Source organism: Primulina huaijiensis, chromosome 7 (genome assembly GCF_012295235.1).
Source record: "Primulina huaijiensis isolate GDHJ02 chromosome 7, ASM1229523v2, whole genome shotgun sequence".
Taxonomy (NCBI): Eukaryota; Viridiplantae; Streptophyta; class Magnoliopsida; order Lamiales; family Gesneriaceae; genus Primulina; species Primulina huaijiensis.
This window is the reverse complement of record NC_133312.1, coordinates 21,438,047-21,452,550: the sequence shown is the minus strand read 5'-3', so window position 1 is coordinate 21,452,550 and position 14,504 is coordinate 21,438,047. Positions and strand designations below refer to the sequence as shown.

At 28.9% G+C, this 14,504-nt stretch overlaps 1 protein-coding gene across 2 annotated transcripts; it reads left to right on the top strand.

The window, feature by feature from the left end:
• The first annotated feature begins 262 nt into the window (after positions 1–262).
• LOC140980947 (uncharacterized) lies at positions 263–3,087 on the top strand. 2 transcript variants are annotated; one of them, XM_073447086.1, is made up of 5 exons: positions 263–585; positions 1,685–1,785; positions 1,915–2,034; positions 2,128–2,278; positions 2,770–3,087. In XM_073447086.1, exons 2-5 carry the CDS (start codon positions 1,778–1,780, stop codon positions 2,881–2,883), a joined length of 393 nt encoding a protein of 130 aa, XP_073303187.1. In that variant the 5' UTR covers positions 263–585; positions 1,685–1,777; the 3' UTR covers positions 2,884–3,087. The 2 variants fall into 2 exon arrangements, with proteins under 2 accessions (XP_073303187.1, XP_073303186.1); XM_073447085.1 differs by having other exon boundaries at positions 263–593.
• Positions 3,088–14,504: the final 11,417 nt, after the last annotated feature.

Genomic DNA, 14,504 nt, shown 5'->3' with positions numbered 1-14,504 from the left:
TAGGTAAAATTAGGTGCTGAATATTAAAATTTGTGTGTGATGATGAAGGTAATGATGTAATTTATTTTTGGATTATTTGTAAATATTTTCTATAAATAGATCTCTCATTTGTGAAGAAAATCACAATTAAGTTGAGAAAAAAATATTATAAAGTGTGTAGTGTGATAATTTTGAGATTTGAGAATTTTACTTTTTATCATAAATTTTTACTTTTTCACAACACAGATAATATATAAGAAAAAAAATTAATTTTTCAGCAATTACCTTTTTCTCTGTCAAGAATTTGGGAATGCCCAAGATTTTATTATTAATTTATTTATTTTGAAGCAACCGAGCTAGGGTTCCACTCCGACGGCTCAGCCTCTAACCGTTACATTTTCTCGGTATTTCTCTCAGACTCTCATTCCACTGCAATCGAAGCCTTAAAGCTGTGATTGTGAGCAGACTACGCAGGTCGCACACACACTCTCTCTCTCTCGCCTTCGGTATTGTGATTGTGGCCAAATCTTGAAGCTGTAATTTGAAAGTGAAGGGGGTTCTGTTGTTAAAGACTGGGAAGCATTGTTAGTTGTTTTCCAAGTTCAGGTTTTGAGGTCAAAGAAATGGAAGTGGTGTTGTTTTGTTATTTCCAGTGTTCACATATGTGCAATGCAATTCTGATTATGTCTAGCTTTTTTTTTTGCCGGCAAAGATGTATTTCATTTCTATATTTTTAGGATGCAGCCCAAGTAGTTTAGATTCTAGTCATTTTAAATCCTGACCCGACGCTCACCCCTAGTTTATTGTTTGCCCTGTTTAATTCTAACGAGGTGGATGTTTTTTGTTGAAAAAACATTGTATTGGATCCGGTTAAAATTCTTATAAAAGTAAGACAACGAGGAAGATAATAATTGAAATTGGGTATTATTAGTGTATAGATAGGATGATTAGATGTAAATGTTTAGAGAATTCTTTTATGGCTTGATTTCATACTAAAATTTATCTTTATTGTTTTAGGGGTCGAACGGTAATCTAATGGCTTTATTCAATTTTTTGTTGATAGTATGTTAGTTGTAATTTATGTTTGTTGACATCCTTATTTGGTTTCCAGGTTGTGTATGAAATTATAAATTTAGATTTCTGAATTTTCATTTTACTAACTCATTTTTCAAGCAATTTTAGTTATAAACCAAATACCATATAACAAAATCAAGGTTAAATCTTCATCATTTCTATGGTAAAAATAGTGGTCAAACAAGTGTCAAACGCTCCCCGAGCAGAAAATCCTGGTTTCGTCCCTGGAGAAGAGGATGTGCTCCTTTATGTTCAAGCCAAGTAAAATCTATGTTTTTCAAGTTTTGTATACGTCCTTTTATAATTCTGTGGTCTGAATAATTTATTTTGATGATTTAGTTTTAAATTTATTGTCATGTCTTTGCTCAATACCTTGTTTTAAGTGGGAATTCTGTTAACTTTTTACCCTTTTTGCTGCTTTTTAGCCACTCACACTGTTCAAGAATGTAACTTTAGCATCTGGGTGGACATGAATTTCATTGGGATGTTGTAGCCTATTTGGATCACGCTTGTTTTATCTTTAAAAAATATTTACGAAATTTGGATCTTTTTTGGAAGTTATACATGTTACAATTTCATGTCGTTTTTATGTTATTTATCATTAGTGATAAATTATTATTGGGAATTACAGCTAGAAATAATTCTTGGAATTTCTGTTGGGAGTCGCGATTCAAAGTACTTGAAGAAGGAAATTTATAGAGTTAAAGAATTTAGAAGTTCGGCAATGAAGATGTATGCAGATTTACTGATCTTTTGTCATATTTGAATGTAAATTTACACATATTCTTGTGTTGTGAAATTGGCTTTTATTTGTTTTACTTATTTGGTGAATGGTTAAAATTTTTATTTGGTTTATTGCAGAATTAAATCTAGCGCTGGCGCGCTTACTAATTTTGAAGTTCTTGATCTTTTAAGATCAAGAGGGGCTGGAAAAGATCCCTCCAGAATTATTGCTTCGGTGTTGCCATCTGAGTTTAAGGTTAAAAGTTTATATTGCAGATTGGCGTTCTTTATCACCGTGACATGTGAAGGGGTTTCTTCATACCCAACAATTTTTATTTTTTGTGAGTACGTCTTTGATTATTTAGAGCAAACAGCAGCTTGTAATCAAACAAGGGACGCTATCAATAAGCTCGTGGATGAGTGTAAGAAATATGACCTTGCCAAGGCTGAGATTCTTAACATTGCAAATATAAGACCGTCATCTGCAGTTGAAGTTTACACGGTAAATGTCGTATTTATAGTCGGTGAAATGAAATAATTGTTGAACTATTTGGAACTTAAAGTTCAAGACCTGGTTAGGTGCTCCTCAGGCACTTAAAAAAATAGTACTCATTTAGGGCCATAACAACGTGGAGTTACTAGAAGCCTGGAACATTGTCTTTGTTCGAAAAATTTATTTAAATAACATTCTTTAGCTCATCATTAGAGATATTTGAGTCGGTGTAGGATGGGTGTGATGTAGTCTTTACCTGAAAGCCGATTTTCTAATTGTGTTCTCGAGCTAACAAACTATAAGAAGCAAACCTGTGTTTATACATCTTGAAAATCCATATTCATGTTGGTGAGAATAACCTCCAAAACATGTTTGTGTATGTGTACCGTATAGAATGAAAGCAAGCATGGATGCATATAATTAATTAGGATTCTAACTTTATCCCTCCTTTTTGTGTGCTGGGACATCTTGAAAAACAATTTATGTTTATTTTCTTGCAGATTATAGAAGAATGTGACACGCGTGTGGAAGATAGAATCGATGAGCTTGTAGAGACAATCACTCAAGTTTTACCACCACATCCATCACAAGCAGAATCTATGGACATGACATAAAAACGGTGTCGCGGAATCTTTGCCTAGTATTGTAGTCGTGAACAGAATGGTGGGTAGATTCGCTCATGGGCGCTCGCACTTGGTGGAGCATCTCCCCGTATTTGCAGGTCTTTATTGTATCGTAAATTACTGTGTATGAACTTTTCATGTGACCCTAGTGAATGCAAAAGAATTTGATGCAGGGCCAAAATTTACCTGTCACGAATTTAAATTTTAAATCACACATTGCCACCAACTATAAATGATGAATATTCTATCCACAAAATTATTGAAATACAACGACAATTTTTTTTACAAATATGGTAACTGAAATAATTATTTTATGTTTCATATGTACACTTAAATAAATAAATAAATAAAAGCGACACACGACAAAAAATTTAAATATTTTTATAAATCAATCGAATTGGTCACACGGGAGACGATGAGTATGAATTTCTGAATGAATAATACAAAAATAATGTTGATATTTGAGGTCGTTGGTATCGTATCCTTGTTGGGTCCATTTCTGACCAAGTAACTTGCAGTGCAGGCCAGAGATTGAGCTGTAAGACAGACATATACAAATACAAATACTAAGGTGGTAAAACTTGAGTGATTGTCTCTACAAGCTCATAACATGTAACATAGGCACCTCCAAGAAATATACATTCATGTATAATTTCGAGGCTACAGTTAATAAATCATAACATAACTTCCAAATAAAGGTGTCGAACAAAAATACATTCGACTCTTTTAGACACTAATGACGAGTTTAGTGAGTTTTATGTGAGATAATTTTACGATTTATATATGTGAGACGGATTTATTCTATTAACTTTCAAATAATGGTGTCGAACTAAAATACATTTGACTCTTTTAGACACTAATGATGAGTTTAGTGAGTTTTATTTTGACTCTTTTAGACGCTAATGATGAGCTTTAGTGAGTTTTATATGAGATAATTTTATGATTTACTAGGTAAAGACACGTGCGACGCACATGAAAATATATTTTTGTTGTCAATAATTGTTGTTAATGAAATTAGATCGGAAGAAATTAATTAACAGAAAATTATATATTAATGATTTTCATGTTATTTTAGTCAATAGAAAATGAGTATGCTACATGTACAACCAAATTTGTACAATAATTCTTACCACACAAAAAAATCTTTACAAAAATTTTACTTATCAAAATCTCATTATAAATTAAATATAAAATCTCATTGGACAATAACAAAATCTCACGATATAATTGTTGTAAATATCGCAGTAGGATATATTGGTTGTTCTTTTTACATTATCCGTAGAAAATTCAATGTAATATAATTTGTACAACAAGTATTATAAAATGAGTGTAAAAGATATTTGTTTGAAAATTTTGTGTTATAAATCTAAGGTTATTCTTGAATGGAAGGATTTCAATACATAAAAATGTATTTTTGTTATTTAGTGAAGTGACATCGTAAACTTCAAATCCACTCATTTCAGGTGTATATAGTAGTATTTCATGTTAATTATGATATATTTCAAGCCCACCCAATAATGATGTAATTTGAAATTCATTCTACTTTATATAAATAATAATATGTAAATAAGTCATGTGTAGATTCAATATTTGATCTATTGTTTCATTGTTAACAATAAAATTATAATTCTAATCCATGAATTTGAAATCAATTCATCCAAGCGCAATCTAAATAAATTAATAATTGTTGAAAAACATATTAGTAATAAATATTATAATTTTGTATAAATTAGACATTGGAGAAAATATAATATAGAATTGATATCATAATAATAATTAAAATTAAATTTGAGAGAAGAAAAAATTATAATACATAGCGTTGACCATTTATTTTACCATGTGCTACTGATTTATGAAAAATAAAAATACAATATAGATAATATATTCTAAATCTTAAATTAAATTATTGTGTCAAATGTTTTCTTCCTTTATATTTTCAATTTTTATTGCTTTCACGTTATTTTTTTCATCAACTTTTTCTTCTTTGTGGAAAAAAAAACAATATTCTCATCATCTTCATTAGCAAATCTTATGGTGCTGTCGACATCAATCATTTGCATTTTCATATCTGTATTTTTTGATTCTTTTGTTGGAAAACTTTTTTTTATAACAATTTTGTTGCTGGAAATCTTTATATGCAATAATTTAATTATCCTCAATATTCGTTCTTGTGTTGTCGTCTTCTATTACTTATATTTCAATATTTTTACCATTGAGACAATTGATTATCGTCTTTTTTCTTTTTAATTTCTTGTTGTTCGGAATCTACTGATATCTTTTTGCATTCAATATTTAGTTGTTGAAATTTTTTCTTATATTTTGAATGTGTTCAATATAAATTATTTAAATCGTTTTGTCTATTTTGAGAAGAAATGTATATTCTTCTCTATTTGATGCCTCCACAGGTCTCCACACAAATAAAGTTTTTTTTGGAAATTTTTTTTCGTTTAATCTACAAGCAAATAAAACCAAAGAATTTTGTTATTTCAGTCTTCTACAAATTATGTCTCTTTTTTGTAAAAAATCTTTTAACTTAATCTACAAGCAAATAAAACCAATGAATTTTGGTTATTTCATCATCTAGACAACTTGAAAATATGATTTAATTAATATGATATTAATTTATCAAAAAGGGTTCAACTCTTAGTGATATAACATATTTATGCAATATATTATTTAAATACAAAAATTCAGAATTACGATCAACATATTTTTTTTATATTTCATACTATATTATTGGAAGTATTAAATTTTTATATATTAATTTTTTTCTTGAGAAACTTCTTGCATATATAAACTCATTCAAAAGATTATATGTTTACAAAATAAAACAAATCATATTCAATTTAATATTTTGTGAAAAACATATGTTCACTTCAACTATAAGCAAATAAAAACCAAATAATTTTGACTTTTCTTCTTATCAATCATAATGAGAAATATTGAGTAATGCTAATGAATAATTTTTGTAAAGATTTATTCATAATAATAAATTTATCTTCAAAGATATGTCATTTCAGATTACATAAAGCTATAATTGATTTGCTTATATCCATATTTTATAAAAATACATTTTCGTCAATTGTAAGATCATCAAATAAGTAGTTGTTATAGTTTCTGACCTTTACAAAGACGAAAAATAGTTAAAATTAGTAAAACTATATGTATTCAATCATATATTGTTAAATTTTAAAAATAAACTAAGGCTTTGAAAAATATTAGTTTGGTTTTTTTTTTATAAAGAAATATAAATAGAATAAATACTCACGAAATATTTATAAGGTCATCTTTCTTCTGTATCCGATAATACTTCGTATCATTTTTGTGAAATGTAATTAACTGTCGAACATTCTTCATAACATCGACCCACATGATTTAATTATTTGGCATCATTATTTTAATTCGTAGTTTTAAATTAAATAATCTCAATTAATGTAAAATAAAGGATATTTAACATCATGTCCTTACACAAATTATGTTTTTTTCTGTGGAAAAAATTCAATATATTTACATCAAAATAAAACAAAAGAATTTTGGTATTTCAATATCGTACAAACTAATTGTTTTGGGAAAAAATTATTTCACTTCATCTATAAACAAATAAAATCAATGAATTTTTGTTTTCAATATTCTCAAATTAATATTTTGTGGGAAAAAATATGTTCAATTCATCTACAAGAAATTAAAAACCAAAGAATTTTGAAGTTTCAGTCTTCTTGGCAACTTGATCCTTACCTAACATACGTAGATTGACAATTTTGACATCATCATAATAATTGATTTTACAAAAACAACCTCACCAAATTAAAGATAAAATTCTTGCATATATAAAATCATTCAAAAAATTATAAATCTACAAAATAAAATAAATCACATTCAAACAAATATTTTTGTGAAAAACATTTGTTCACTTCATCTACAAGTAAATAAAAACCAAATAATTTTGACATTGTCTATGAAAAAGTAGTGAGTAATGAATAATTTTTATAAAAATTTATTTATCATGATTTTAAAAATTCACATTCAAAGATATATCTTTTAAGTTTACAAAAAGCTGTAAATATTTTGTCAATATATATCTCTTATAAAAATACTCCTTCGTTAATTGCAAGAATATATCATAAAGTAATTGTTATAGTTTATAGCCTTTAAAAGAGTAAGAAATAGATAAAATTAAAACAAATTTATTTATTCAATCTTATATCGTTAAATTTTAGTAATAAACCAAAACTTTGAAAAATATTAGTCGACTTTTTTTTTGATAAAGAAATATAGATAGAATAAATAAATATTTATTATGATTATCTATATTTATATTTGATAATTGATAATTCTTGTATCATTTTGTAAATGTAATTAAATGTCTAACTTTCTTCATGACACCAACCTTGGTAAAATAAAAAGAAAATTAGTTTAATTTTTTGGTTTCATTAGTTTATAATTATTCGTTTTAAAATAATTAATCTTAATTAACGTAAAATAAAAGATATTTAACATCATATCCTTATACAAATTAAATTTTTTGTGAAAAAAATATTTTCAATTTATTTACAGGCAAATAAAACCAAAGAATTTTGGTATTTAATCTTCTACAAATTAATTTTTTTGTGAAAAAATCTACAAATTAAGTTTTTTGTGAAAAAATTCTTTTCACTTCATCTATAAGTAAATAAAACCAATATATTTTGGTATTTCAATCTTTTCAAATTAATATTTTTTGTGAAAAAAGTTTGTTCAATTCATCTAAAAGAAAATAAAAATCAAATAATTTTAGAGTTTCATCTTTTTGGCAACTTGATCATTATCTAGCATAAATGTAGTTTGCCAATTTTGTCTTGATCATAATAACTAATTTTGCAAAAATATCCTCACTAAATTTCTCATGTATGTACAAACTAAGGACATAGTTGACAATACACAATAGAAAAACTTTGACCTTCTAAAAAAAATAAAAATCAAATAATTTTATAGTTTCAGCTTTCTTGACAACTTGATCATTATCTAGCATAAATGTAGTTTGAAAATTTTGTCCTGATCATAATAACTGATTTTACAAAAATATGCTCACTAAATTTCTCCTGTATGTACAAACTAAGGACAAAGTTGACAATACACAATAGAAAAACTTTGACCTTGGTTCACACTTTTATAATAGGTATAGATATATATGAGACGGATTTATTTTGTCTATATTTATAAATAAAAATAATATGTATGTCATTTCAGTCACATGGACGTTGCCGTAGAATATGATATAAAAATCTAATTTTCAAATCTACAAACGACCTATATCATAGATAACATTTAAAATAATGGTTGAACCTGAAAATGTTAGAGTAGATGCCCTGCAGGCCAACTGTTGGCTAGAGATTTTATTGACTCAGTTGTAATTAACAATCTTTATTTTAATATAATTCATTAGTTCATGGTTTGTTATTTCTTTATCTGTATACCCATGTCATCAAACATAGATAAAGACCTTGATTATACTTTAATGCAAATTAATCGTAATTCGATGTTGAAACTCATTTGTAAACACTGTATGATCTAAATTCGTTCCTAGTCGATTCAGCCGCCTAATACATGGATAAAGGTCGCTTGAGCTCGAGACTAGCATCTGTGATGTTGTGTAGTGCGTTTCTTGGTATGGGCATAGAGATGTCTAAACATGCAGATGGGTAGTCATATGATGATTATACCGAACAACCCTCCCTCGGATTTTCCAAGTGGTTATCATTCATCGAGAGGATAAGTCCGTGGTTATGATTGTACACCATTAGTCCTTTCAACCCGGGACAACACTGAGGCTCTATATGCTAGGGCTGTGCATTGACTCGTTTACCGACTCCAAGAGAGTCATTAGGTGGCGAGGTTGGGTATAGTTGCGACACATATAGGAGCCAGTGCATTGTAGTCGGGGATTCACCGCTCACCTACGGGTGTGGATATCCTATTTGATCTAATGTAATAATAGTGCATGGAATCTCTGGCCAGAGTATGAGATGTACGTTGAAGAAGGAGTTCTTCAATAGTACACGCGATACCACTATTATAGTTATCACATAGTTATCGAATTAATATGCAACCCTAGATGAACCAATGGTTGCAGATTCGATCGGGATACATGAGACGAAGGGACCGTACTGTACGTTAATCATAATCGACTGGTTCTTGCAGGCACTATCAGTGATACCTAGGGGATCATGGGACAATGCTACTAGACGCTCTTACCATGATCCGATGGGTGCAATCAGAAATGAGTTCTGACATTCTTAATCAAGGTGTTGATGAAAAGAATGGGGCTAAATAGGGTAAGCCCGAATAAATGATTATGTCCTGAATCACAAAGAGTTGTGAACCCACGGCTAGCTGTATCCCTGAACCATTGAGGGTCACACAAGTACTGGATTGTTTGTTCCCGTTGAGAGAATAAATTCAAGAAGTTGAATTTATATTATATAGTAAATTCAAGGAGTTGAATTTATGATAATTAAATTTTGAGAGAATAAATTCAAGTAGTTGAATTTATAAAATTTGAGAATTTGATTTATTAAACTCAAATGTTGGGTTTATTAAATATTAAATTTTGGAAGTGATAAAAATTCAAGGAGTTGAATTTATAATTTAAATAATAAATTCAAATGTTGAATTTATAATGTATTTAATTTATTAAGCTCAAAAGTTGAGTTTATTAATTAATAAATTAAATAAGGTGGGTATGTTTAATGGGCTTGTAAGAGTACAAGTCCATCATAATAAATAATTAAAGTTTTAATAGGCTTTGATTAAATTAATTAAACTAGTTGGACTAGCCCAATTAACTAAATCAAGCCCATTAATGTTAATTATGTGATTAGGGTATAATTTAATTATAAATAAGACAATCAAAGAAAAACCCTAGCCAACCCCACCACATGATTTACGTGAACCCACCTCCAAAAGAAAAAAAACGGCCAACCCTTTTGAAAAGAAATATTGTTGTGACATCTCTCAATTAATTTCTCTTCTACGCAAAAATTCTTCCATATTTTCTAGTGCAAATTGGAAGAGGAATAAACCATCCAGTCGTGGACTTGATAGGAGGATTTCATCGAAGAAAGTTCGTAGGGAATCAACAAGAGCTAATCCGTTTATACCGGATTAGTTGGAGTCCAGTTATTTAATTCACAAAGATATAATTTTAAACATTCTATGCATGTTTAATTCCTGAAAACCATACGAGTATCCAAAAGAATTATTTTGTTTTCAAAATAAAATAAAAATTTTAAAACTTCCGCTGCGTTTGGGCATGTAGAAAACCGAGATCCACCATAAAACACTTCCAAAAAGCAATTCATGTGATTGCATGACCACAACCTTGTCAAATCAAATATCACTTCAAATATTTTCCTTTTGTAATACACTAATTCATTGCATTTTTCTAAATCTTCAATTAAACTTAAATTTATGATACATTCAAATAAGGGGGTATTTTGTTTTGTAACCCAATCATTATTTTTTAAAAATTATTTTCTATTGTGTATTTCAAATACATTTACAGAAATTCATTTTCCTAATGGGTTTGGGGTCATGGAATTGGCAGTTAATCAAAGGTATTTGTGGAAAATTGATCATGATGAACTCCGCTGTTTTTCGATTCAAGCTCCGTCGGGAAACGATAGACTCATTTGGCACTATAATCCTAATGGTGTTTTCTCATTTCGATCAGCTTATTTTCTAGCATTAAAAGATGGAATAAAGAGCAACATGAGTAGTCCGGCAGAGAATGAAAGATTTTTCAAAAGGCTATGACATCTTAATATCCAGAATAAGATTAAGATCTTTGTATGGAAAGCTATACACGCTATACTTCCATCCCGTCATCACTTAGCTTCGAGAGGAGTCCAGGTTGATCCTTTGTGCCCTCCTTGTAATTTGTCTAATGAGCATAACTTCCATGTTTTATGGCACTATCCTTGGGCGAAAGATGTGTGGTCTGAATCGGCTTTATGGCCTATGTTATCCAGGTTTCGAGGACAAAATTTTATGGAACTTTGGTGTTGGACAATTTTGAACGGCTCATGTGATGATGGGGGATGTTTTGCAATGATATCATGGAGCATTTGGCTTGCCAGAAATCAATGGGTTTTCGAAGGTCGGTCAATGCATGGGAGAGTAGTGGTGTCTCGTGCGGGTAATATTTGGGCTCAATTAATGAACCTCATTTGATTCATTGAAATGCACGACAAGTTGGGAGTTTTAAGATAAATGTGGATGTTGTCGTCTTTGATGATTCCGATTTCTTCGGTGTAGGGATGATTGTTCGAGATGATAAAGGTATGGTCTTAATGACTCGTGCAGACTGTCTTGAGGGTGTTTTAACATCTTATCTGGCTGAGTTACTTGCTGTTCGAGAATGTATTATTTTAGCCTATCATCTCCAGTGGACAAATGTCATTGTAGAAAATGATGCTCGTAATGTAGTTGAATCTATTCGTCATACTAATGCTTTTGCACCTGAAACTTCCATTATCTCTTTTATTAGAAGACTAATGCTGCAAACATCTGGACTCAGCATCACTTTTTGTCGACGTTCCACCAACAAAGCAGCTCATGAACTTGCATCCTTTGGTCTCATAAATTTGGTGGATGTTGATTACAAAAATTGTAGTCTTTTTTATTTAAGCTCATTTGTAAGAAGTGATTTTATTTATAATATATGAATGTATCAGTTTTATCTTTTAAAAAAAAAATAATGGGCAACCTGACTTGACATTTGGTTTTTTTTTTTTTTTTTTTAAAATAGGTGTCTACTGAAGCCCTGCCCTGCACAGCAGTGCCGTGTGTTTGTGGAAGGCCAACGTGTCCCATATCATATTTTTTAGCTTCTGTGTACATTAAAATAAATAAATAACTTTTGTCTTGAAAAAAATATATATAAAACTCCACAAACTCTAGAGTGACTAGACATTTATAATAAAAAGTACCAATATCATATAAAAATTAAATATTAAAAAACCATTTCTCAAATGTATTCTTCCAAAAAATTAATATCTAAAATATTTTCCAAATCATTTAACACATACTTTTCTTTCCTAAATTTTTTTCATTTTACCAATGAAAAATAAATATGTAGTATATAAAATTAAAAAATCATTGTGATATTTAGTTTTCAAAAAAGTATATGGAAAATAATGTGTTATGATCGGATGATTGTTTAGAAAGGGATTACATAAACAATCACAATAATTTGTTCAAAATTTGAATGTGATAACAACTTTGAATTTAGTAATTTTCGTCAAGTCAATTTTAATCAGCTAATCACATAAGTTCTGTGCGAAAAGAAACTAAATCGACAGATTGAATACTAAAAAATGATTAGGTAATAAAAACAATTGGATTGTCAAGAGTATGCAGGCTGAAATGTAAATAACAAAAAGATGTTTCTGGATGTTCGGAGATTTGAATAACTCATATGTCACATCTTCTTTCTTGTGGGAAGAATATTCACTGGAAGACTTTGGCGATTGCAACTTTTATAACAACCCGTTTCAGTAAGGTTTTATTGCTGCCTAACTGAAACTCTTAATTTAGCTTACTTACTTACTTAAACAACATTGAACGATATATTAACTGTCAAGTATTTCGAAATGAAAAGTATTAAGTACAAATTGATTCTCAATGATCTGATATAATACTTAAGTTTGTGCTAAGCAATTGAGCTATTGAAAACTTGAATATTTGAACTCGTGTGATGATTCAAGATAGTCTAACTGATTTACAAGTTCCTCTATTTGTAACTTGGATCCAACGGACAATCAAATCAAATATTATGTATGTTCCAAATATGATAGTCATTAATCCCGTCTTTTTCACGTCATTGTCTTTTCTGACAATTCGTATACTATAGATAGTGCTCGCGGATTTTAGACAATTCAGAGACTGTTGGTACAGAAGGCTTTATCCAATAATTCAACTTTGTAACTCTGAGTAGTTTAATTGATTTTTCAGAGAATGTTTCTTCATTTACGCAACTATCTTTTAGTCCAGTTGGTCTTCAGCTATCAGTTCGGTAGAAATAGATATCAGTTAAGCTTCAAACATATTTTGTCTTATAAAACTTTCAATTTAGCTTATTATCAGTTCAGTTTGACCTAATTTGTTAAATCATCAAACTTAATTGATCCAATATAATGAAACCAATTATATTCATTATATTCCGTAAAATGTAGCATTGCATATAAAAAAAATTTAAAAGACTAATCAGAAAAAACAGGCTTATGTACATATTAAATAATTTATTTACAATACTATTTATTAAAACTTTCAATCAATTTTTTGAATGTATCTACAGCCGAGGTAAATGGCAGATGTTATCGAGCCGAGCACAAATAAATATGACGATGAATATAGATAAAGTCCTTCTAATGTAAAAATGAAGATTATACTCACAAGATATCAAGAGACATCCAAAAGTTGTAATATGATAAGGTTAGATCGGTACGAATCTTACCATAAATCTAATATTTAATTATCGACTTGTCTTACTAAGATTTATTCTCCTACAATGTATATAGTTCTTCTTAACTTTATAAATACCAAGTATTTCTCTTGATTTTTATATATCCAATCATTGTTATCAACTATCACTGCTTTTATCATTAGCTTAAGTTGTGGCTCAATACTAACTTAAGCATCGGAGAATTATATCATAAATATTTTTGATATCCTTTAACTTCTGTTCTTCTTGGGCTCATCAAACCGAATCCAATGTACATTTTTTTGGTATCATAAANTATTGTGATGAGTTGACTCGATCTATATTCAGAGTAAAAAATAATAAGTTTTCACAGATCGAATCGAATAGAAAATCCATCTCACTGTGAAACTATCTCATACGAATTCTTGTGAATATTGTTATAGACAAAAAAGATAGATATATACCAAAAAATGAATTTTTGACGGAGAAATAAATAGTGATTACACTGAAATAGAAATACCAAGTGAAATTCTCGCATGCACAATAATTGAGATACTTTTTTAAAAAATAATTGACATATTACAATTATTTCACATCAAATGATCTATGGTAAAAAGGGTTCTATGAGGAGTGCTGTTCAAATCAGAGAGGAAATAGTTATGATTTTAATTATATTTAATTATATTTATTATTGAGAGTTTGAGATTTTTACTTTTTACCATAAATTTTTACTTTTTCACAACACGTTATCAGCACGAAGCTCTAAAAGTCTTCCATATTTTTCCAAGCTCCAAAACAGAAGAAAAAGGTAACAAAAGTAATAATATTTATTTTACTGTTTATTTATTTATTGTGTATTTACTTAATATATAATATAATGTTATAATAAAATAAATTTTTCAAAAACTTGTTATAAATCCTGAGAGGATGTTAAGACGACATCCCACACTCCCGGTAAGAGATACGACAAGTATAAAAGTCTATAAGGTTTTTAAACAAAATATCTTATGACACCTCATTAAAATATTGTGATATGATATACATAATTATTTAAAACATTACTAATATTATATACACCATATTATTACCATAAAATTATAAAAATACATACATTTATTTTATTGTACACCAACGGTCATAAACGGTAACAAAA

Bases quoted from the DNA above. Each gene is read 5' to 3' on its own strand.
- LOC140980947 (XM_073447086.1), top strand. The intron at 2,035-2,127 runs TAAAAGTTTATA...TTGTGAGTACGT, and splicing joins TTGCCATCTGAGTTTAAGGT to CTTTGATTATTTAGAGCAAA. The intron at 2,279-2,769 runs GTAAATGTCGTA...ATTTTCTTGCAG, and splicing joins CTGCAGTTGAAGTTTACACG to ATTATAGAAGAATGTGACAC.